The 26,170-nt window shown below is 39.1% G+C and overlaps 1 protein-coding gene across 1 annotated transcript in view; it reads left to right on the forward strand.

The window, feature by feature from the left end:
• VTA1 (vesicle trafficking 1) overlaps positions 1-26,170 on the forward strand; it is a 77,239-nt gene that overhangs the window by 13,784 nt on the left and 37,285 nt on the right. The window contains exons 2-5 of the mRNA XM_084622441.1: positions 12,501-12,595; positions 16,538-16,665; positions 17,933-18,008; positions 25,724-25,835. Of these exons, the coding sequence (XP_084478567.1) occupies positions 12,501-12,595; positions 16,538-16,665; positions 17,933-18,008; positions 25,724-25,835 (411 nt within the window). The remainder of the gene's footprint in view (positions 1-12,500; positions 12,596-16,537; positions 16,666-17,932; positions 18,009-25,723; positions 25,836-26,170) is intronic.

The raw sequence follows: 26,170 nt of genomic DNA on the forward strand, positions 1-26,170 counted from the left end.
GGAATTTGTTGCATAAATGAACCGAGCAATCTTTTCATCTATGGAGTCTTGCTGAAATTTGCTGGTCCTGATTACAATGCATCCATGGTTTTACTGGATGATGAAGACAGTACTTTTTTTATTTTTATTTTTTTGGATACAGGTAACTTACTGTCTGATGTGTGTTTAGTTGCTGTGCTGCTGGTGGTACACATTGCAGATGATGGACGTTCATAATCCCTTATGTCTAAGAAGGACCCTGAAACAAAATGGTAAAGGAAGTCGCTCACTGAATATTACTCAGTACACTGCTTTAAAAAAGTGATTGTGAATACAAGATTCCTCCTAGTGCAACTCTTTGTACCACCTTTTAAATGATAAAATTTATTCTAAACCAGGTTTTATAGGGAAGATAATTAATAAATATATGGATTATCTAAATGTATTTAAATCCTTATCTCTAGCAGCATACCAAACAGGTTGAAAAAATGGTTTTAAAAGTTAAAATTCATAAGTGTCTAATAGAACTTTATTTGTAAACAGGAAATCTTCACCTAGGATGTTTGATTATATTGAGCAATAAAAAATAATTTCAGAAGTCCAGCAGAAACAGTAATAATATAGTTGATAAATATTCCTACAACAAATTAATATGCCAATTATATTTGCATTCAAACATTTTGAAATTCATAAGTAATCTACCCAAAATACAATTTTATTACAATAACTTGTCATAGATTATCATTTATTAGCATACTAGGACATGGAAGGCAGTCCATAAGAATGATGCAAAAATAAGTTTACTAACCAGTTGATTCAGATTGTTCAGGCATGCCCACGTAATCATCTTCAGGTCATTTACTTCTGAGGAGTATTTTTCATGATGGTGTTTCATTCTGTCGGTTAGGACTTGCATCTATGTGGCCCATGTTCCTGTTTTACCCAATGGTAGAGGAGTTTCTTGAAAGTATTCCTGAGTAGGGTCTTTCTTATGACCTGCAGCCACGGCAGTTTTTTCCTCCAGTTCCCAGGTGTTGAAATCAAGACTAGAGGCTGCATTCTGAAGAATACTGTTCCTTCTTCCCACAGGGTCCTGCTTGAACACCAGTATTGCTCCTTTCTTTTTGCACACTTTGTTTCTTCTCCCTTGTTACATAAACTGGATCCACTGCTCCCCAATTCTTCACCCTGGGGGAAAACAACAAACTAAAAACTATGGAAGACTTCTGCTCGTGTAACCCAAATGCCTTTTTGCACTGCAGTATTTTATTTATTTAGAGACAGAGAGGGAAGCAGATGAGAAATTAATGGATCTGTTTGTATCTCCTTCTGTGTACACATGCAAGGAGACTGAGCAAGGCCGTTTACCTGAAGTGCCTAGAACCATCCAAAGCAGGGCTTGTAGTTACTGGGCAGGTTAGTGCTCTTCCATGAACTGGAGAGTAAGCTTCTGTGATGAGTTGACTCATAAATTTTCATAATTTTGAGAACTGAGCCAGTCAGGGAGTAAGCTATAAAATAGGAGTAAGAGACTGAGGTGGATGATCCTGATGTGATACATGATGGGGTCTCCTGGAGTAAGAGGCCAGGTCCCAATGCCTGTGATCACTTTGCCAGTCTTTTGCACCCAGTAGCGCTGTCCCTGGGTCCCCCCCAGGATCAAGCCCTTACTACAGTTCATGACCTATTGTGCCATATTCTTAAAGCTTGATCTCAAAAATTAAATGTTTTTCCTCTGATTTTTTCTTTATTTAGAAAAGCATCCTTTAACTCAAAATGTTTGATGGTGACAGTCATAGATTCAACATATTTTTTATTAAATTCAGATTTCATTTTAAACAGGTTTATTTTCAAAAGGAAAAGCTCATTATAATTTACATAAAATAAAAAGTCAGATTTAAATTTTAAAAAATCCAACTTAAAAAAAATCTACCCTCCTGGAGAGAGAACTACCTATTTGTCATTACAATTCGTCATCCCTCTAGGCCAGAGTAGAAGCATGTGGTAGGACAGAATTAGAAGATAGCAGCTAACAGTAATATCGATTCTGTGGATAAAACTTCATTTGCTGCTATTTTATTTTTATTCAGCACTAAATTCATTTAAAAAATAAAGTTTCTGTTATCCTGGCTGAAATCTGGAATAATATACTATGTTATAGAAATGAGTGCTATGCACAAATTAAAGACATACTACTCATGGTGAAATTGTGCTGTGCATTAGAAAAGGAGGAATAAACTAGTATTGAGTGACATGAATAAAAGCAGAACAGTTTGTGTCAAAGCTCATTGTATAATTCCTTCCAGCACACCCACATTTAGTATTTACTGAACAAAGATTAAGGGCAACAAATTGAAACATAAATATTCACTTCTTTGAAAAACATTTTTCTGCGAATTATTACTTGCCAAGTCTTTGACTTTGAAGATAAATGTCCTGTCTTAAAAAAAAAAAATTAAGAAAAGAAATAGAAACAAACTGTTAATGATTAGTAAAACATATTTCTATCTTTGTGTATAAAAAGATTTAAAGCGATTTCAGTAATATATTACTAGCAAGTACTCTTTGCAGTATTAAATGATGGTGGCAGTAATTTACTCCACAAACCTTTTTTTACCTCTCCACCACCCCAGTCTCTGCATGTTGATTTAGTTTTGTTTGAGTAGACTTAATTTGAGCTGCTAAAATATTTTGTTAATTTTAAGAACATGGGAGCAAGGTAATATAATTCTGTAATTATATATTAAGCAAAGTGCTTGAAACAGAGGTGAGATTAAAAATGAGTAATCAGCATCTTTTATTCATCTTCAGATAGCCCACATCTGTATCACAAGTAGTATTGAAGATTTGTAGGTCACTTTTTTTCTGACAAAGAATACCTAAGCTCTTCTAAAAGGTCCGGTTAAGACTTTGGAAATTTGTGAGTTCTTGCAGCTGGAATGTATGACTAACTATGGCTTTTATTTCAGAAGTTACAACTGCTTGGTTTTCTTTCCACTGAGTATATTTTTGATCAAAAGGTTAACATCAAGTGGCTGCCTTCATTTTAAGCCTAGCTCTTCAGTTTACAGAGTATTATTGGTTCCTTTAGGGACAAGCAATAAATACATTGTTTCAAGTTCAAGAGAAGAGAAGTAATTGGAAAATGAGCTTCATAATCATCTTGATATAAAATGACACCTTGAGCCATTAAGCACTTGTGTAAAGTATTCTCATTGTTTTAAAAGCAGACTCCTTTGGCTGCAATAATACAGTTTTAATTCAGAGCATAAAGAGGATCTCATTCTGTGCTGTATGTGGTACTAAGCAACTTAACCTCCCTATGAGGCTATTAGGAATCAAACATTGTCAGACAAAACAGAATTTGTGTGACCTTAGCAAGTATCATAGCTATATGTTCCATTGCTTTTGCAATATCATGGAAACTAAAATTTCTGGGTTTAAGGGAATGTAAATATTCAGTCTGTTTTCTTTCAGAAAAGAAATGAGGAAATATCATTTATGATTTATTAATGTCTGGTTTCGCTCAGCAAACTGGTGGGAAGAGGTGGGAATTTGGTTTCTCATTTGGGAGTTGCCCCTGAATATTGAGAAATCCCATCTTACTGAGCAGTGCTTAGGGCCTAGCAAGTTTTGTCTTCTGGCTATTAGGTGTCAGTTAAAAAATTTCAGAAAAGGAACAACCTGAACTTGAGAAGAAGATTTGGGCATCACTGCCTACAGCTCAATGAAGATATTTGCTTGTTGTTCAGTTGCAGTCGGAATAACAAATATGTGAAGTCCTTATCTTTCAAACACCTACATGCATGCTCAACCTCACTTTTGGACTGCTCACTGTAGTAAAATTAAGTATGTCTTTGTAGGATCGGGACTTTAGTTTGCATAAGCAACAGGATGGAGAAAAATATAATGCTTATGGCTTACTCCCAACTAGAATACTTTGGTCATCCCATCTTTAAAAGGATATTTCAGAGTTTTTCTAAAGGTGGGGGGAGAGGGCTAGAAAAAGGTCACAAAAATGACTAGGGGCATGGAAACACTTTCATATGAAGAGAGATTGAAAAGATTAGATTTGTTTACCTTAGAAAAGAGACATCAAAAAAGTATATAAAACAATTAATGGAATAGAGGAGGTAGATGGGACATTTCTGTTTTCTCCCTGTCTTACGAGAAAGGGGACAGTCAATTAAATTGAAAAGCAACAAATTCAAAAGTGAAAACCAATAAATATTTTTTGCATAAATCTGAATTAGATCACTGATGTTGTTGAGTCCAAAAAATTAATAGAATTCAAAAAGAGCTTAGATATTTATATGCATAACAAGAATATCCAGAGTTTTTATAGTTAATACTAGCAAATTTTAGAGGCAATATTAAACCTCATGCTACCAGGTTTTATGCCAAACTCTAACTATTAAAAATTAGGATGACACCTAATGTGGGAGGTAGGTTATTCAGCATCTGCCTAATACAGTGTTTCTTGCAAACCCATCTGAAGCCTCTGGTGCTGGCCATCATCAGAAATCACTGGACTAGATGGTTTGTGGATCTGATAAAGTATGGCAATTTCTGTGTTCCTGTAACACAGCCCTGGGGGGCAAAAAGTAGGGGAAAAAATCTAGTGTGTTTTAAAAATCTGTTTAATTGTATGTGGGACTGCAAACACTAAAATGCCTTAATCATATTCATATGGTTAGCCCTACTGCAGGGCAGAGTTAAAGTTGTTTGGGTGCTTCATATGTGCTTATTTTAATATGTTTGAGTTTCTTTTAAGTGTATCCTTAATTCTAAATTTTGTGGATTTGTAATGCTTGGTTTTAGAATAATTGCAGCACCTTGGAGGGTAAAAAAAATAAAATACTGGTACATACTCTTAAACTTAACTATATCTTAATGTAAGTGTTTTTTTTGGGGGGGGGAGGGGGAAGGGATAAGGGAGTACGTATGATAAATTCCATCTGCTTTTAAACTTATTGAGTTTCTTTCAGTTGCCAAACTCTTATTTTCAGTTGCTCAGAGCTTTTACCCAAAACATATCTTTTGGACTGAAGTTCCTATTTAGTCTCAAAATTAGAACTTTGTTTTTGTTTTTGCATTGTTGATGATACAGCTGTTAGGCTATTTTTTAAATTATCCAAATGTGTACAGGGAGGAGTCCGAAGGCAAAAGTTGTTTTTCATCTGCTAAAAAATGTTTGTCTTTTTTGTGGTTAAATAACTCAGATTTATTTTAACGTTTTAAAACTTGGCCAGTGCATGATCCTGAATAAGGAGTGCATGCTTTGTCTGCTTTGAAGAAATTTGGTTTTGAAATAATGTGGTATTTGGCTCATATGAGGTACATTTCCTAAACTTTGGAAAGACTTACCAGATTGTAAGACTCACTGTTCAAACCTAATAACTGATAGCCAAGGTGATTCTGCTCTACTTCAGAATCATTGGAGGAAGTTTGCAGCCCTTTTTTACTTACACAGCAAGTTCAATATGTCCTCTGATTTGTCTGCCTTCAGAATGGGGGTTGCATGTTCCCTACTGCAATCACTGTCAAGTCCCTCTGCCAGTTTCAAAATCAGCTTGTTACACTCCGCCCCTGCCTCCCCCCCCACCCCCGGCAATCTTACTGGATTTAATGTATAATGATGTGAAGGGGGGACAGACTGATAACTTCCGCATTAATTCACTGGAGTTGTCGAGGCAGTTTCCAGTTTACTGTACAGTTAATACTAAAAATTAAATGTACTTTATGGTGATTAGTTATTTTATTACAATTGAGTATGTTCTATTCTGGCAATGAAATAACATGGTTAGATGACTCCACATACCTTCAGTGACCCATTTACTTTTTACCTTCAACCATTGTTGGGCATATCTTTGTAAAAAAGTCTCCAAATTTCCTCCTCCCTCCTCCCACAACATAACATAGAATTATTGGTTTACATTCCATGTTTAAAAAATATGGAGAAAAGAACCTGTGAGTTGTTATCCTGTTACTGTGAAATAGATAAATAAGATAAACCAAGTGGAAAAATGAAATGAAATGGAGAAAATCTGTATTTTGAATCAACTATTGTGGATTTTGCTTTTTAAATTTTTACATTGTATAGGGCAGGGGTGGCCAAACTGCGGCTCGTGACCCACGTGTGGCTCTTTGACAGTTAAAATGCAGCTCGTGGAGCACTCCCTGTCCCTCCCCCATTCTCCACCTACCAGACTGGGGGCGGGGAGCTCAGGGCTTCTGCCCTGCGGCAGGGCGGTGGGGCTTCAGCCCCGTGGGGCATGTCTGCTGCGGCTTGGGGCTTCAGCCTTGTCAGGTGCCTACTGCAGGGTAGAAGCCTTGTACCCCAGCAGGCATGCCCAGCTAGCGAACTTTTTAAGATTATTGTATGAGACTCGGAGGATCAGTAAGTTTGGCCACGCCTGGTATAGAACATAACTTCAGACCTTATTTTGCAGAAGGTACAGTAATTTCAGGGGTAATGTCTTAGAATCTCTTCCATAAAACACATGATTGGAACTTTGTCAGAAAATATGAAGGCTAAGAGAACCCCATTTTACTTTGATTTTTTACAATAAGGCAAGGGATCCAGTGTTCCTAAAGTGATCATGTTTATAAGCATCCACAAGCCCTAATGTAGAACTGACACTTAATACCGCTATTCGTGAGGCTGAACACTTAGAATATTTTATTGCTAGCTTAGTAAATTAATTTTATATTTGCACTGACCAGGTGCAGGGTCTAGGTTCTTTTCTGATAGCCTTTAAATTTCTCTTTGAATATGTCATAGTGGATCCCAGTGTACATGCACATGTGCCTCATTCATGCAGGTTTGGAATCTTTCAAATGACAGCGTCCATCAGGGCAGTCTATGTGCCCTTTGCCTCTTTGTGCTCCAGTATGAGGGCAGAAAATGTCGAGGACCCGTCACCCTCCTTCAGTTCCCTTTTACAGTTCATGGCTTCAAGATGGAACCTGAATGGTGTCCAGTCAACTCTGTTTCTCAAGCTTCAAACCCAACTTTACTCTGAAGAAATTCCTGTTCACTCCTATTATTTAAATTTATTACTTTTTTTTTTTTTGCTGGTCCAAAAGACAAGGGGAAATCCCCTGCTGGAATGAGGCGCTGGGTGCCAACTACCAGCATAATGGTCACTTAACCCACTGGGTTTAAACCTTGCTCATCATGCACAGCATATGTCTTTTCTGCCTCAGGGAAGGACATATCCCTGAAAAGCACTTAAGCTGACACTCTTTCCCCTCCTGCACCCAAAAATCAGGAAACACAAGGCTCAAATTACATCTCTTGGAGAAATCCATGAAAGAGACATCTTCCAAGCTGGAGTTGAGGAAGCTATCTGCAGCAAGTGCCAAAGTAACCAGATACCCATACCTCCAGTTCTAGTGGGGAGAAGAATTCTAAAAGGATGCCAGGACCACTGGGACCAGTGTCAAGATCCCCAGCACCTTATGCACGAGTGGTCTTGGCACCAAGCGCATCTATGTCAGCTTCCAAGGAAAGAGACCCAGCGCCCATTTTGACTACTTCAGACACTGAGCAGCATACCCACAGAGAGCTTGTCCCATAAGGAGGAGTCAAAATTCCTCCAAAGACAAGTCTTCCCCAAACGCTCCTTGACATCGAGGGATAGAAGCAGGATTGTGAGACCATGTTTCAGGCACTGATGTTAACACTGAGACTTGGCCTGGTACTGACACCAATCAGTGAGCCCTTTCAGGTACCAAGGTACACCTTTGAAGAATTGTCCTTTGCCCCTTGTCTCAGCACTAGAACTGGCACCAGCTCTAGACCTGCACCCATCAACACCACCCTTCCCAGAGATGTACTCCCCCGTGCCATCGCCAAGCCACTCCTTTGTCCTGACTTTGAGCAGGAAACCTTCTCCCATTAGATTGGAACATTACCGTGGAGGAATTTCAGAAACACACTTTACCAAGCTCTGGTGCATGACTAGCAGTGGACAGGCCAACCACTGTCTGGCCAATACCCATACAATTTATCACAATGACTTTACTGGCCTTACTAGGTCTAGTTTCCCACAGGTCTAGAATGGAGCCCATCACATGTCAGGAAAGAGAAGGTGGTCTCGGTCACTGTCCCTATCAATTGCCAGGACCCCCAATTTGGAACCAGAGGAATCCCCTTGTGAGGATGCAGAGGTTGTTCAGGAAAATCTCCTATTGCCTTGCCCACCTAATGCATCCTCTTCTCTGGATGAAGCAGTAAACTTGGCCCTGACACTGGCCATCAGTGATTTTAGGATCTTCCAAAATGTGCTGTTGAAGATAGCTTCAGCCTTGCACATCAAGCTAGTGGTGAACCAAGAGAACACGACAAGCTATTTGATATCCTTAGCTCATCACTGTCGACAGGAATTGCCCTACCAATCAATGAGAGCATATTGGACCTAGCAGATGGACTGTAGCATACCCCATCTTGCTTCACCTTCTGCAGAGTAGAAAAGCATTATCAATTTCCACTTAGTCTTCAAACATTTTATGTGCATTTGACACCAGGGTCTCTTGTGGTATTGCAGTCCAGGAAATGACTAATTTCACAAGGAGACTCTAAAAGATACGGTCTTCAAGGAACTGGACCTTTTTGGCCAAAAGGTTTACTTATCAGCCTCCCTCCAATTCTGCATCATGAACTACCAGACTCAGTTCACTAAATAGTTTTCTGATGGGGGAAAGAGTAATCCTCTTTCTGTCTAGGCTCCTGCAGAACTCTGGAGAGGAGCTGGACAGATGGTAATGAAAACAGCGCTACAACTGACAGTAGATTTGACCACATGGCTACAGCAGTCACAATGTGCTTGGCCTCCTGGTTACAGGAGTCTGGGATTCCAAAAGAAGTCCAAGTGACAGTAGAGGACCTACTTTTTGAGGGCATAGAGCTCTTCAGCAAGCAATCAGAAGAGGTACTCTGTTCTCTCAAGTATTCCAGGGCAGTGCTGAGCTCTTTAGAGATCTACATCACAATGCTGTAATTCAGGCCCTTCCTATATCAGCCCATCATAGACAAAGAATACAGGCTTATTCCCACAGTTGCCAGCTGGAATATCTGCTCAGAAAGCAACCTCAGGAGGCATGCCCATCCTCCTCTCTTACACTCCATGATTCGTCCCAGAGTCAGCAGATTTGATGAGGGTGTTGAGAGCCACATCAAGACCATCCCAGACCTGACCTTCGGAAATCACTTCACCACCATCTATTGGGTCTGGTCAGAGATAACAACAGCTGACAGAGGAGTGCTGTATAGGTAGCAAATGAGTGCTGGACGTCCCATGGCTACCCCATCCATTTCTTTTTCTTTGCCCCCTACCCCATGGACTTTCCCCATCCATCTTCTGTGACCCTTCTCATGAGAGCCTGTTACAAACAGTAGTGGCCTCATTACTTTGTCTAGGAGCTATAGAAGAGGTAGTACAGAATAAGGACATATCAGGAATAGAAATCTCTTCCACTGAAGAGTTGGGGGGGGGGGCTTTGTCCTATCCTAGATCTGAGGAGACTGAACAAATACAGCACCTCAAAGTAAAGAATGGTAATGCTTGCCTCCATCATGTCATCACTTCAGGCTCAGGATTGATTTGTCGCTTTAAACTTACAGGATGCATATTTCCACATTGCCATCCACCCAGCCCACAGGATGTATCTGAGATTTATGATGGGACCAAATCACTATCAGTACGAGATACTGTCCACAGCACCAAGAGCTTTTACAAAAGGTGGCAGCACACCTGTAGAAAAAGGGCATTCATGTCTATCTGTACTTAAATGACTGGCTCATCAGAGGTAGCTAACATCAGGAAACTCTAAGTCTCAAATGTGCTCTCCGGGCCTCCTAGTGGATGGTGAGAAATAGTCTCTTATCCCTTCCCAGATAGAATTCCAAGGAGCCAAGATAGATCCCCCAACAGCAAGGGCTTACCTACCAGAGGATAGATTCCTCTCACTTCGGTCATTACTGAATAGGGTGAAGTCACACCCCACTACAGTGGCACCAGGTTGCCTCACATTATTAGTTTATATGTCTATTAAGTATGTAATTGATACAACTTGATAGCCTTCCTGAGATGGCTGCTATTCTGGTAGAGGTCAGTTTAAAACAATGGTCCCCAAATTGTGGGATGTGCCCCGCTAGTGTTGGGTGTGGGGGAATATTTGGGGGAGGGGGGACTGCTGGGCCCAGGCCAGCCCCTCTGGGGGGCAGAGGGGGAGTGCCACCCAGACCCATTCCGCCCCCAGCTCTGCTCCAACTTCCAGGATTGGCCCCTCCCCCCCCCGGGAGCCGTGGTGCTACTTCTGGCTCCTAGCGGGGATGGGGAGGGCGCAGACCGGGGTGTGGGCATGTGACCCTGAAAAGTTTGGGGACCACTGATCTAACCCCTGCAAAACAGGCAGTGTCCAAAAAGGTGTAGGTTTTGTGGCCCATCATCTTCAAGGCCATCTATCATGGACATGTCAGAGCAGTTTGGGGAGCCCATCTGGACCATCTACAGATACAAGGGTCACTGTCACTGGAAGACATGGACCCGCACATAAACGTCTTAGAGCTCAGAGCCATCAGACTGGTATGCAACACTTCTTTCTGTCCTGTGATACTTGGAAGTGTTGTTGCTGTCAGACAGTATGTCAGCGATGCACTTCATAATCAAGCAAGGAGGCTCCTGCTCTTTCCTACATCTGCAGAGACAGTCAAGCTTTGGAGCTGGTGCCAACTGTATGGCATAACCCTGGTAGCTCTGCACCAGTAGGAGCCAGTAGCATCTTGGCGAACTTCCTAAGCAGGAAACTGTCCCCATTTACAAGTGGTCGCTGCAGAAATCCATCACCAAGTTGATATTCCATCAGTATGGGCCTCTGCTGATAGACCTGATAGAGAGGATGTGTCCAGGATCATTGCCTTCCTTCTGCAGTGGAGTCAAGGCCTCCTATATGCCTTTCTACTAATCCTCCAGGGTGACTTGCCAAAGCCAGACAAGACCATATCACTCTCATTCTCAAAGCTCCCTAGTATGAGAGGCAATTTTGGCTGACGGACCTGTTACAAATGTACACATAACCACCGATCAGGCTCCCAGATTGCCCAGACCTTCTGTTGCAAACCAGAGTCAAGTATACCATCCAGACCTGAAGTCACTGCATCTGACTGGTTGGATGTTGGCTGAGCACCAGGGACAGGGACTGCTCCTTATGCATTCAGGAAATTCTGGCACAGAGCAGAAAGTTCCTCCAAATGGAAAAGATTCTTAATATGGCCAACTCACCATCGCCTAGTGCAGGCCCTGGTGTTAAAGTGTATGTCTACACTGCAGTTAGACACTTGCGGCTGGCCCTTGTCAGCTGACTCAGACACGCTGGGCTTGGGCTAAGGAGCTGTTTAATTGCGGAGTAGAGGTTCAGGCTCAGGCTACAGCCCAAGCTCTTGGATCCTCTCACCTTGCGGGCCCTAGAGCCCAGGCTCCAGCCCAAGTCTGAAAGTCTACAATGCCATTAAACAGCTCCTTTCAGCCCGGGAGCCTAAATCTGCCACGTTTTTTAATTGCAGTATAAACGTACTCAAAGATTCTTGTCTATCTGCTGCAGTTAAAACATTCTGAACTTTTATTTGGCTCAACCAGGGTCCATCCAGCAGCAATATTGGCATAGGAAGGAGAATAGATAGTTAGCTCTGGAGAAAAAGTTTGACATGCAGGAGACTAGGTGAGTATAAAACATCAGAAGAGAGAAGTTTTTGGACAGTTGGGAGGTCTGAGAAAGAATGGCAGATTTGGGATTTGAAGTTTCTTGTTATGACTCTTAGTTCTTTTCTATGTCTTAAGCCCTCCCTGTGCTTCACTTGCCTGTAGTCAGTACCTTCAAAATACTTCTCTGGATAGAGAAACTGCGTTTTGAGAATACAAAATGAAAATTCTTAAGTTTAAATTCCAAAAATATTAAAATTGGACAGGTTTGTTACACCTGTCAAACCTTAAATTTAATCCTATTAAATCAGGATATTTAAAAAAAAATTATTAGAACAGAAATTTAAACTCTAAACCTATTAGTTTGTTGTGGTCAGCTCCTGACATACACTATTCTTTCAAAAAGGGAGCCTCTTAATAAGGGAAATGGGTCTATAACTCCTAATCATCACTCTAATTCGGATAAACTCTTATACCTAGGGGAGATGAACTAAGGATGGTGTTTATTTACAAATGCTTCATTATAGTTATATTTTAGGTCTCAATCTGCAAAAACTTACTGATTGAAATCAATTGATTACTAAGTGCAAAAAGTGAAGCACATGCATAAATCTTTGCAGAATCCAGTTTGCCCTAAGTGTGCAATAACGAATGTAGTTGAACACTCGATAGGGTTAGAGTTATGATTTAACAATGTAAAAATGAAATTGTTCCTCAAAATATCTGGTTTTGGGACATCTGTATATAGACAGACATACACACAAACACACACAGAAAGTTCATTGGTGACCTTTTAATATTTTCTCTCCTTTAAAGGCCGTTTGTATGCCATGCAGACTGGGATGAAGCTTGACAGTAAAACCCCAGAGTGCCGCAAATTTTTATCCAAACTAATGGATCAGTTGGAAACTGTGAGTATTTGGGTTTGGGGTTTTTTGCTATACTATTAGAGAATCTACTACTATCTCACTTTTTAAAAAATCATCTTTAAACAATTGGAATTGCCTTTCCCTTTACATTAATTAATGAAACAAACCTATATGTGCAAGCATACTGTTTAATTGTTGTAATGTATTGTTTTTAAATTAGGTGACAGGAGGGGCAAAGGGTCTACATATATTTACACAAACTTAACTGAAATCTAATACAAAACAAAATTTTACCATAAAATTCTATGTGAAGTATACATATTACAATGACAGTTTTCAGAGTAGCAGCCGTGTTAGTCTGTATCCGCAAAAAGAAAAGGAGTACTTGTGGCATCTTAGAGACTAACCAATTTATTTGAGCATAAGCTTTCGAGAGCTACAGCTCACTTCATCGGATGCAATTACAATGATATTTTATAATGATACTTTATTTAAACTCTACTGAGAAATCAGATGACCTAAGGATACGACTTTCAAAAGTGCTCATGCATGGCCTATCTTTTCTCCTATTGAAGTCAATGAGAGTTTTACCATTGACATGAGTGGATGTGGTTAACCCAATGCTGACTGCTTTTGAAAATCTTACCCTAAATGTCTTGCTGGAAGAAATAAATCTCTTGTCATGCTGGTAAGATCAAGTAACGTAACAATCTAAAAATGTTAAGATCTGTCATAATTTCTGAACTCGATCAGTCAAGAATTCATAATGTGGCAACCTTAATCTTACTCGCTATGTAAATAATCATCTGAGCCTCTGAGAAGCAAGGACCAATACTGAGCAAAAGAAAAAAGTATCTTAAACTGAAAAGGAGTAAATTTAAAAAGAAAATGCATGGTTGAATACATCAATAAAGTTATAGAAGCTGAATGCCACCTAATGACTTCTCATGTAAAATTCCTGTTGCCCTTCATGGAGTTGTCTGCCTTTCTCTCCCCCCGGTGAAGGAATGCTTTGCTTGGAAAATAATTTATCACTATCATGCCAGTTATGAAGGATCTTGCAGTGTGTCCTCAAAGTGGTTGTCCTCTGGGCTAATCTGATTTCTGATACCAAAGCTTTGAACATGAAATGAAAATGGACTAGTAGACAATGGAGGGAACACAGAAGTGAAGTGTTGATGGAAGTCTGTCCCCGTCAGCAGAGAGGCAGCCCAAGATGGAGTATCTGCATTGTGTTCATGTTCTATCCTAGAATAGAGTGAATTGTGATAATCCAGTCTGGAGGTGACTAATGAATGGATCACTGTGGCCAGAGCCTCATCTGGGAGTAAATAGTAAAGTTTACTAGCAAACTGCAGTGGAAGAAGCATTTTTTTTTTTTTTGTAACGTCTCTGATACTATCTGATGCCTTAGCTTAGTGATGTGTTAAATAGATTCACAGAGCATTACATTGAATGTGAAGCCAAGGACAATGTACCAGCTATTTCTTCAAAGCATTTTTCTTCTTACCAGCACTGCCTCAGTCTTGTCTAGGTTCAGTCTGAGGCTAACTATTAATTCAGTAGCTCCTGTCTTGTTGGCCTTATGACATTCTTGCACTGCTTTTATCTTTTGAAAATGCTATATACAGGAAAGTGTCCTTGACATGTTGACATTGGAGCCTGTTGTATCTTGCCACATCTTCAAATGGTCTTATGTAGATGCTGAAAAAAAGGGGAGCTGAAATAACTTTGGTGTCTTGAAGAGGAGCAATTTCCTATGAGCACTCTCTGAATCCTCTTGGAAATGAATGATTGGAGCAGTAGTACTACACCATCTACTTCAGCTGTGTTATCTAGGTAGTCCAATAGCACCTTTTGGTTCATATCTGAAAAAAGGTAAAATAATTTGAGCAATGATATGTGGCCTCTACCCATTATCATAAGAAGTGTCATGTGTTAATTGCTGTAGTGGTTGTCTCCATGGTGTGCCCCTGTCTGAAGCTCTGTACGGGAGAATCAAGTATATTGCAGATGTCATTTTTTGTTAGTTAAGTGTTGCCCTTTTCTCTCTTTTACCCAAGACTGGGAGGCTGGAGTCAGAACTATAGTCAGAAGGTTCTGAAGCATCAGATTTATTTTTTATGTTTGCACAGACTAGCATTTTTAGGTAATTCGGCGTTTTAGCTTCTCTGAAGGAGGCGATGATTTGTTAACAGCAAGCATAGTTGTTTTTCACTAGCCAGAAGAACAAAAATGTCTTTCTGGTCTTGGTTTAAATATTTCTCAGGGCTTTTTGAGCTTTTGTGGATGTGAGGTCATATTTTGTCACGGGTGGTGAGGTGCAAACAATTATCATGCTCAGTCAAATGTAGATGCTGTATAGCTGTAAAGAATAAAATAACTCAGCTGTCTAGAAATTACCAGAAACAAAATTTGTTATGAAACACCATTATTTTGTAAATAATCATGATTAATTATTGTTTAATACTGTATATTATTGCATTATAAAATATTTTACATATTTTGTGTAGTTATGCCTTTGCATTAAATAATTGTATTATCTTAATGGTTCTGGCAAAGTAAAGCCATTGTGCATGCTTTTAGGTTTGAATTATAAACCATAATTTAGTACATAAAGTTCAACCTCAGCACTACAATGCTCTTTGGGGAAGAATTTCAAAGGCACAGCTCTAGGCACCTAATTCCCATTGACTTTCAGTGAGAGTTAGGAACCTGTGTGCTATTTGAGCCTTTGAATATCTATTCCTTTATTTTGGAGTACCTTTATTAAAACTGCCCCATTATATGTAAAATCTTGGCTAAGGAAATCTGTATGAAATGACAGTTCATCTTCAATAAATAAAAGCAGTGAGTACAAGTTCGCATATTTTAGGTCAAATATAAGTCTGACAAAATTACTTACAAATAATGATAATTCACTGGGAAGAAAATTAAGCTCTCTCAAATACCAGTTGTTTTGTAACATAGCTATGATGAAAATCATGTTTAATTTACTTTTGTAAAGAAAAATAACTATTTGCAATAATGTTCACATTTCAGGTCTAAAACTCTCGAGTGGCTGTTTTTGGGTACTTGTGTGCTTTTTACGTTGCTGTAGGTGTTCCTAATATTATAGATGTCTAGCCTGTAGACTTTATTCATGTGCGCCCTTTGAAAAAAAAAAATAGACTACCATTCAAAGTTGCCTTTACAATTTTTGGCAGTATAGAAGTTGCATGTTTGTATTATGTGTAGTATTCCTGTTTTTTGTTCTGTAAGGATAAACTGAGATGTCTTTAAATGCAAACAGTAAGTCTATTCAGGAGCCCTACATACACCTGTTGTAACTGTACCAGTGTTGTTTACTTTACGGATTTTATTAGGAAACCTGAGGTTTCTTGTACTCTGTAACATCTTTGAAAAGAGGTCTTTCAATTGCAGTTCACTGCTTAGACTGAGCATTCCAGTAAATATTTAGGTCATTAGAGCAGTGAGGTTACAGCTGGGATTTCCTTTTCATTAGATCTGAGTTTTTATTAAATACTATAGTGTGCAGCACAAAAATGTTTTATAAGACAGAAAAAATATGTAGTCATACTGATCTACTGTGTGACTCTGTGAAACACACATTATGAATTCGGTAGTGTTCAATCCTTACTCAGAGTTCAGAATGTACAGTCTTTCAGATAGTGGAAAAAATGATGTAGTCTAGATATTCCTTCACAGCAACATATGTGCATATTTCTTTCAATATTTCTAAAGACCACTGTGAAGAATGCTTCTATCATAATACACGCCATTTAGAGTTATTAGTTCATAATATTTTCTCCCCAAAAGGCTGCGCTCTGTCATATTATAAGAAACTGAAATAAAGTTATTAATCGTGTCTTTGTGTTTAATTGCATCTGGATTGTTTTGAATTAGCAAATTGATCCTATGTCTTTGAAATTCAATTGCTGAGAGCTAGTCAGTAACCAGATATGTATTTTTAACTTGCTTCAGATGAAAAAGCAGCTGGGTGATAATGAAGCTATTACTCAGGAAATAGTTGGCTGTGCCCATGTGGAGAATTATGCTTTGAAAATGTTTCTATATGCAGACAATGAAGATAGAGCTGGGCGATTTCACAAGTAAGTGAAGAATGAAAGCAAATGGCTTAAAGTATCTTTTGTCTTCATTACCTAACCTAAGTAATAAATCTAGAGTCCAGAAACTCAAATATCCAAACTCTGTCCTTCTTTCCTGATTTATGGAAAAACATTGGGTTGTCATCTGCTCTTCGCAATTTTTTTTTTAAACCCATTCATCACTACCCCTTAAAGCTACCATTATAAAATGGCTAGCATCTCTGAATGGCTTTCAGTATATAATGCCTTATTTTATTGGCAAATTATGCACCTCATTTTGAAAACAGCCTTATGTTGACCTAAGAAGAGAGACTCCTGAGGCCAATATTGAATCATCATCATCATCATCAAACATGGCAAAAGTATTTCTACTGCTGTACTACTAATATATCTATGATGACACATCGCTAAGGTCACAGTATTGTGGTTTGATTTATGGTATTACTAGAGAATAATAAAAATGGCTAATTATTTTTATGAAAATACATTAGAATGTCTTATGAATTGGCATCTACAGAGCAAAACTCCAGATCAGTTTTGAAAAATCTGTATTTTGCCTTCTAGTTAAAGGGGCATTATCAATTTAAATTTACTCCTAGATCCAAGTATTGTGGAAAAAGTTTTTTAAACTACCTTCATTTATTTTAAATGTCAGTGACAATTGTTTTTTAAACAAATAAATATTTCCCTGTGGTGTTTGATAATACAGTGTTATGACAAAGTTAAGATTAGTGACTCTGACTATAAACAAAAGTGAAACTGATTTAATTATTTTTCATTGTCCAATCTGAAAGAAACATCAAAGCTCAAATAGTGATAAGTAAATGAGATTTTAAAATTCTTTTCCTTTTAATAATGTGGTGTTAGTAGCAAAGATAAGAAATTTTGAGTGGAGGGGTTACATCATATAATTTTTAAATTTATAGTATTTCCTTGACTCATTTTTTGAGATCACCAGTAATAAGCAAAATTCTTAATATTGCTATAGGACTACATGTCAAATAGTTCCTTATTCAGTTTGTCTGTGTTATTGTTTTAAGACTTTATTATTAAAATAATACTTATGTAGGACTATTGTTGATTAGATTAAACTAGTTGAAAAAAAATGAATGTGCACCTGACTTCAGTGAAAAATTGTAACAACTAAGTTATGAATTGACAAATCTACTTTTAGAGATTTTTAGGCCTAAAAATGCTTACCTTTTAAAACCTGATACTAATGATATTCAGCATATGAAACTAAAGTTTGCACGATGTTTGTTTCTTGTAGAAACATGATAAAGTCCTTTTATACTGCAAGTCTCCTGATAGATGTTTTGTCTGTATTTGGGGAGCTCACTGAAGAGGTAAGTTACACAGGTATACAGTATATCATTGATTGCTTCTTTCCAGTAATGACACAAAGACATGGTTTTAGTCTGTTAAAGCTTTGTTCTACCGTTTGGCTCTCAGTATATTAGCTGTTAATTGTGAATGTCAATGTAGATGGGTTTTATTGCCATCTACAGCTTCACTCTTGTGATCACAGGATCTAGAGGGAATCACATCCAGTATTTCCTCCATAAAGTGTAATATACAGGCTGTGTGTATTATCCTTTATGCATAGAAATTTTATACCTGTACAAGTGTTTCAGTTAGTAATGAACATACGGTACATTTACGTGGGGATGAAATATTGCACCAGCTAGAGGGAGGGTCACCAGGGGAACTGGGGAGGGAAAATGAGAAAGTCTAACTCCTCTTCCTCCTCTCCCATTTAAAGAAAAGCGCTTCTCACCCCAATAATTGAGGTTGCACTATATAAAGTTTAAAGTACAATATACATTTTTTGGTGCAACAAATAATAGATACCTTTTAAAAAATGATGTTTGATATCAGCAAGTACCGAAGTTCAGTTCACAAATGTGCTGCTAATGTCACGAATAGTCACTTTATAAGCATGTTGAGCACCACCAGAACTAGTTTCTAGAAAAACAATTCTAAACTAAAAATTGCGAGTAACTAAAGTATACTTGGTTATAGCCACTTTTTTCAGCAGATTCCTTATTCAGACAAAGACTTCAGACCTGGCTGAATGGGATGAAAGTATGCCTGGTAAAAATGGGAGCAATCACCAAGACTACTTTGTACTACTGGCAGACACCTTCACTTTAGTCACCTGCTCCTGCTTACTCTTGCAGCAGGAGGTTTAGACTGGAACAGATAAAGTCTAATCAAGATGTTTCATGTTCTTCTATTTCCTTTCTAGAAAATAACTCAAGGGATTTCTGCAGAATTAGCTGATTTAGAGTCTTGATGGAAAAATGTGACAAAAAGGTTGAAATCTTTGGACAGTAAGATAAAAAGAAAGCCATTGCGGACTAGATCGCATCTAGTCAAAGGCAGTTTAAAATACCTGGAAGATCAAAACAAGATGCTGAAATATTAAAGCACTTGGTGTCCCAGCATCAGAAGGATATGTGGTCTTAGTAGCATTTGTGGAAAAACTAGTGCCAGAAGTTCTGAATGGGGATGGGATAGAACCTATCCAAGTGGAAATTGGCAAACATACAACTAGGGGGTTCAGAGTAAAATGATGCTTGCTGTGATCTTTCTCAAAGATAGCTCATACTGGTCAGTTGTTCTCTTCTGCCCCCAGATTTTAGCTCAGTTAAGCTAGTTAGGAGAAAGGATTTAGCTTCACTTAGGGCTTAAACCCATGGAAGAATGTCCATTGACAGCAATGAAAACTGAATGGGTCCCTTAAAGAACTTGGTAGACAAAGGTGCTTTCACACAAGAACCTGGATTCTAAGTTTACTGACCTGCATCTAATCAGAAGTAACCAACACTCTTCCAAGTGCAGTTTTTAACCTTCTATAATCCAGGTGCTTGGAACATTGTTCCCCTCAGTAGCAGAGTTAAATCAGTAATTACATCTTTTTATGTCACATCCCAAGATGTAAGGTCTAACCTGTCTTTCAGACTCTGAATGTTTCCATCAAGCGGAAGATTCAGTTGTCCTTACAAGTTTGTGGCCTGAAGAAGGGCTTTGTGTAAACTCAAAAGCTTGTGTCTCACCAACAGAAGTCGGTCCAATAAAAGATATTACCTCAGACACCTTGTCTCTCTATTATCCTGGGACCAACACAACTACAACACTGCATATAGAAGAATAGATAGAAAAGGTCTCTGAGGCATAAAAAAGGCCAAAGACACACTGTCTAAAGAATCATGTGAGGGACTATCTTTGGGCTCTTGAGCCAATGTAAACTGTACATCCTTAGCTGGCAGCCAACATGACTGACTCCAACAAGGATTCTGGACCCTAGTTGCTCACGTGATCAGTCTCCTATGCAGCCAGGCACTTTGAGGGCTTCAAGCCTGGGTTTTATATGTGCGCCCCCAGCACAGGAAAGACGAGGAGGAATAGAGGTATCAGAATCTGAAGAATCCCAGCACTCAGAGGAAGCTGGAAAGCAGAAGCATCCAGATGCTAGGTAACTGCTCTGGTGGGCTGCAAACATGCCCCACTTGGCCCATAAATTCATATTTCCAATTGCCCTCCAACCCATCCCCTATACCCAAGTCTCCCAGAGGACTCAGGTTACATAGTTTCATCTGCTCAGGGGCTGGAGCGAGAGCACAAGTGTCACTCTAGCTCTTCCAGTGACTTCACTTGTCAGCCTGACTATAGGGGAAAGCAGCCAAGCAGACTTCTCTCCTCTCATATTCCAGATTTGTTAGGAAGAGGAAAAAGAGCCTATGCTGCCAAGACCCCCTCCTTCCAGAGAAGTCTCATGCCAGAATTATCCCTAACTCTCAGTTTTGAGCATCTCATCTTTCTCACCTCCAGCAGAAGGGCTGCAGGGGGAGCTTAGTGATAATGGTTCTTCTGCTATAAATTCCCATTACCAACACAACAGCTCAGGCAAAGAAATGGAATAACTGCTCCAGTGTTTCTCCTGTGGATCAACATTTCCACCCCCACAGAAACAGACCACTAAAGGGGAAAAAAGCTAGCAGGCAAGCATCAGAGTGACTAGCAGGCAAGCATCAGAGTGACCAACAAGCAACTCCACATTTCTTCAGCAGCAGATCCATCAGGATACACAGTAGCCAGAAATCAGCCATAGCTTGCAGGATCGTTGCTGCCCTGTTCCCCCAGGTAATCCTAACCAACCATGAAGTAGAAAAGATGATCAGGGGAAAGTACCAAATATATATTCTGTCTTTTGAGACTGACAGCTCCTCCCCACAACAGACATATATGCTCCAATAAAGAGGACTACCCTTCTAGGCAATGAGGAACACCAACATCTGTTCCTTCAGTGCCTCCAGTTAGGTTCCTGCTGGACACTCAAAGCTCTGTTCAGTCCAAACCTAAACAATCCCTGCATCCTTTCACATCCCCATGGGAAACTGAGATAATGTGTACTAGATGGATGAGTATAAAGCAGTATGGGAAGAGGATTAACGGGAAAATGGGGCAACTTAAATGGCAATAGGGCATCCCAGAGCTGCAGCTGTAGCGAGCAGAGCATTCTAAGTATTGAAAAGAGGAACAACTGCACTTTTCATAGTTGGGTGGCACAGAAGAAGAAACAATGGTGGAGCCAGTATCCAGGTCCTCCTAGTATAAGACATAATTTTGCTCTTTCATGCTCACATAAAGCAAATAGTAGACTAGTAGGGGTTTTTTTCCCCCTAAACAAAATATTAGGGCCCAACTGGATTATGAGAATTTTGCATTCTTTCTATCTAGCAGTCCGTTTGGTTTATATGGCTGCTACTCTCAGATCCGAAGATACAGTTCATATGGAAAACTCCGAAAGAACCCCATCCTGGTTCAGTGGCGAAATAAAAAGTCAGTGTATAACAAATGGAAAATGGGGGAAATAGATAGCAATTGACATAAATGAGAAGTTATGTAGTGCAGAAAACTGATGAGGGAAGCTAAAGTCAGGGGAAAAAATCCATGTCTGGAAGGGTTAAGGACAAGAGAAGAAGTTCAATATATTAAGAACAAAAGAAATCCTAGCAATGGCATAGGCCCATTATTAGATGGAAATAAATAAAATTGTTGTTAGTGATATAGAAAAACCAGAAGTGTTCAATAAATACTGTTCTGTGTTTGGAAAGAAGTGGGATGATGAACTCATGTCATATGAGGATAATGAAATCCTTTCCTGTCCATTTGTAACTGAGGATATTAGACCTCTACTAGGGATAAATATTTTTAAGTCAACAGGCCTGGATAACTTGTATGCAACAGTCCTAAAAGGATTGGCTGAGAGATCTGTGGCCATTGATGTCAATGTTTAATAAATTTTGGAAAACTAGGGAAATTCCAGAAGGTAGGACAAAAATTATTAGGGGTATGGAACGGCTTCCGTATGAGGAGAGAGTAATAAGACTGGGACTTTTCAGCTTGGAAAAGAGACCGCTAAGGGGAGATATGATTGAGGTCTATAAAATCATGACTGGTATAGAGAAAGTAGATAAGGAAGTGTTGTTTACTACTTCTCATAACACAAGAGTTAGGGGTCACCAAATGAAATTAATAGGCAGCAGGTTTAAAACAAATAAAATGAAGTATTTCTTCACACAATGCACAGCCAATCTATGGAACTCCTTGCGAGAGGATGTTGTGAAAGCCAAGACCATAAGAGTTCAAAAAAGAACTAGATAAATTCATGGAGGATAGGTCCATCAATGGCTATTAGCCAGGATGGGCAGGAATGGTGTCCCTAGCCTCTGTTTGCTACAAGCTGGGAATAGGACAGGGGATGGATCACTTGATGATTACCTGTTCTGTTCATTCTCTCTGGGGCAACTGGCACTGGCCACTGTTGGAAGACAGGATACTGAGCTAGATGACCTTTGGGCTGACCCAGTAGGGCCATTCTTATGTTCTTTCAGGAGTCTGATTTGTTTTGTGTACCCCAGGTTTCACCTCACTTAAAAACTACTTGCTTATAAAATCAGACATAAACCCACAAAAGTGTCATAGCACACTATTATTGAAAAATTGCTTACTTTTTCATTTGTACCACATAATTATAAAATAAGTTAATTGGAATATAAATATTGTACTTACTTTTCAGTGTATAGTATATAGAGTAGTATAAACATTTCATAGTCTGTGTGAAATTTTAGTTTGTACTGCGTTTACTAGTGCTTTTTACATAGCTGTTGTAAAACTAGGCAAATATTTAGATGAGTTGATGTACCCTGTGACAGGGGCCCTGCATGTCAGTTTGGGGCGCCCCTGGTGGCCCAGTGCAGGCTTGGTACACGCAGTCACACAGTCATTGGAATTTCCCGTTAAACAGGTGATTTCAGTCAAGCGGGGGGCTGGGACCACTTAGCTAAATAGTCTGTGGGTCCCTGGGCGGGAAAACAAACAAGCAGACTGTTGCCCTGCAGCCTCCTAGCTGGGGCAAAGCACACAGTCTATGGCTCCTGAGTGGGGCAAAACAAACAAACAGTCTGTAGGCCTTACTTCCCTCTGGGCTGGGACATAGAGCAGGCAGCAGCCTCCTCAGCGGGCAATGACTTGGCTTCCCTGGCAGTCTCTGCCGTCGGCGAGTCACCAGGAGCATAGTCTGGGTCTTTGGGCTCTACCATCAAGAGTGTCGCAGGAACTGGCAGGGTACATCCTTCCCCCACTGTCCCCTTCGCTTCCCCCAGTTGAGCTGGCACAAGGAGTTATGGATCAATCAGGGGTGTGGATTTTTCACACCCTTGAGTGACATAGTTATACTAAGTAAGGAGACCAAGCCTACCTTTCCCAGACCTGAAGAAGAGCCCTGTGTAAACTCAAAAGCTTGTGTCTCACCAACAGAAGTTGGTCCAGTAAAAGATATTACCTCACCCACCTTGTCTCTCTAATATCTGGGACCAACATGGATACAACAACACTGCATACGTTTTTAAATAAGTCCATCTTCAGAATAGGGCATTTCCTGCAGGTCAGACTAGCTGCAAAAACTAGGGCCACCGCTTTCACCTGACCTATCCAAGCATGCAGCTAGACAAAGACCAGCTAAAATATGAAAAGCATTATCTAATTTTATGTCACTGATGTCTGACTGATTCACAACTGATAGTGCTTTGAATTTAATAAAATATAGCTTTGGATCTCTATTTATCACATTCCCAGAATCATGAATGAAAACCTCAGGAAGGACCATAAGACATAGATTAAAAGATGTGTGCAGTCTGCTTTGTGCCAGATTTCTTGTCTTCCCCAGACATTTATAGCCTCATGATTGTCTCCAAATATACTGACCAGCAACATCTTGTCAATATGATGTGGTCTTCAGTGGAACGCATGCGCCAAAGCTAGGATGAATCCTAGAGCAAAATGAAAAGGATGTTGCTAAACCTACTTTTGATTGATTGGATTTGCAGAGTTACTCCAGTAATCTCCGCACTCCTCCTGCATGCGTGCACACGCGCGCGCACACACACACACACACAGAGTCCCATCCGCTAAAATAGGTAATCTTACATCTGACCAAACCTGTGATTGGGCAGTTCCACCCACCTTAAGTGACTGTCTATAACGATCTTCTTTCCTGACCCACCAAGACTTCTCTAGTAAATTGGACATCCTTTTTTTGTAATTAAAAAAAATCTATTACATCCATCCAAGGGGAAATAAAATAGCCCAGATATTTTTCATTTTATTATATTATACTCGGTTCTAAAATTTGCCTGAAATATAAATAAACCTTACACCAGTTCTAACCTTCACTTAATTCTGTGAAATTGTACCCTTTTGCACCAGGTTTGAATTTGCCAGGTTTTTTGGCTCCTCTAGTTTGTTTTGGCCATATGTACAATTCAGTTACTGATCTGTAAAAGTGACAAGTGAGAGTGCTCAGTGTCTTCTTTCTGTAGGTTATTATGATCCCATTTTTGCAATGGTTGAAGTCAGTAAAACCCTAAAATTACCTTAATCACTCCAACGTTCATTTTGGGGAAAAACAGGAATCTGTAAAGGCCCTTGATGAGAGGTTTTTCTGATGGTTCCTGTTTCCCAGAAACAGAAGGTGGCCAAAAATAAGGGAAGGATTTTAAAATATTGACATTCTAAATTTTCCTTACTTTATTTTCTCAGTTCCACACTGTTTTTATGAAGATGGAATTGGAAAGCCTTCCAGCAGCTGAGTACGAACTTCTTGTCACTTTCACTGCTCAGCAGTCATCCAGCTTCAAAAAAATACCAGTTTGCCAAAACTAGTTACAGGCTCTCTTGAGAAGAGTTATTTTAAACTCTTTTTGAAGATATTAGTATTTGTTAAACACCTGGTACTCTTATTTCTCTGGTTATTGAAGGTATTTTGCCATTGACCTAACATACAATTCACTAATTTTGTCATGTGTTCTTATGTACAGAGATTAGCAAAGATAATCAACTAGATATAACAAAGCTGCTGTTCCATCTGTTGATTTTAGCTCCATTATAAGATGCTATGGTAAACTTCACAGTGTCTTTCTAATGTCATCAGAATGTGTAGATGAAATTATAACCTCTTTTATACAGACATGATTTTAAAGCTCTATTTGGAATTTTATATCTTATAAAAATTCCAATATTATTGGTTAGAGATGAATTATTTGAATTTAGTAGAGAGACGAAATCTTAATCAGATGGTCTTCTGAAATTATCAAAGTGTAAAATTTATTTCTGCGCTGTGTGGACAGTTATAAAATACCTATCAATTTTTAGTACTCAGAGAACAGTTCAATATACTAGATGACTAGGGTGTCCGTTCTACCCCTTATCTTGACGTGTTGCATTAATTGAAGACCTCCCACATTTTCACCTCTAGCTGAGATCCCATTTAAGAGCTTGTCTTTATTAGTTCCCTGATTTACTTACCTGAATAGTTGTTTATAGTGGTATCAGGTAATTGCAGAGAAGATTACTGTAACATTTTTTTTCGTCCTGAGGAGGAGTGGAAAATCTAAATCCTGCTTAAAATAGAAGGTTGAAGACCAGTGTATTTTCTTAATCTGTGAAGTCCCAAAAATTAGAGTACGTTTTTGACACTTTTTTTTACCTCCCCCAGAATGTTCAACACAGAAAATATGCCAGATGGAAGGCAGCATATATTCATAACTGTCTAAAGAATGGAGAGACTCCTCAACCTGGACCTATTGGAATGGACGAGGAAGATTATGGTATGTACATTGCTATTTCAAATAAAATAACGTTAACAGGTTGGATGGGCTAGTGAATTAAGGTGAATATTGTTATATATGTTTCTCCAAAGGGAACTTATTATCATCACTTTTCTGCTTAGGTGAATGTTTCACAATAATTTTCTGTTGTTCTTTTCTGTGCCAGACATCTTTCTGATTTTCATTGGACTTTTCTCTTGACTGGCAACACTAAAAAAATCTTGCTTGCATATGGAATGTTGTGATTTTGGATAAGTCTCAGCTAGAAACTAAATAAGGATAATGAAACTAATTTCATAAATGTCTCAAGATGGAATTTAATAGTTTTCAGAAGC

This window comes from Lepidochelys olivacea (genome assembly GCF_965140295.1).
Source record: "Lepidochelys olivacea isolate rLepOli2 genome assembly, chromosome: 3".
In the NCBI taxonomy this organism is placed as follows: Eukaryota; Metazoa; Chordata; order Testudines; family Cheloniidae; genus Lepidochelys; species Lepidochelys olivacea.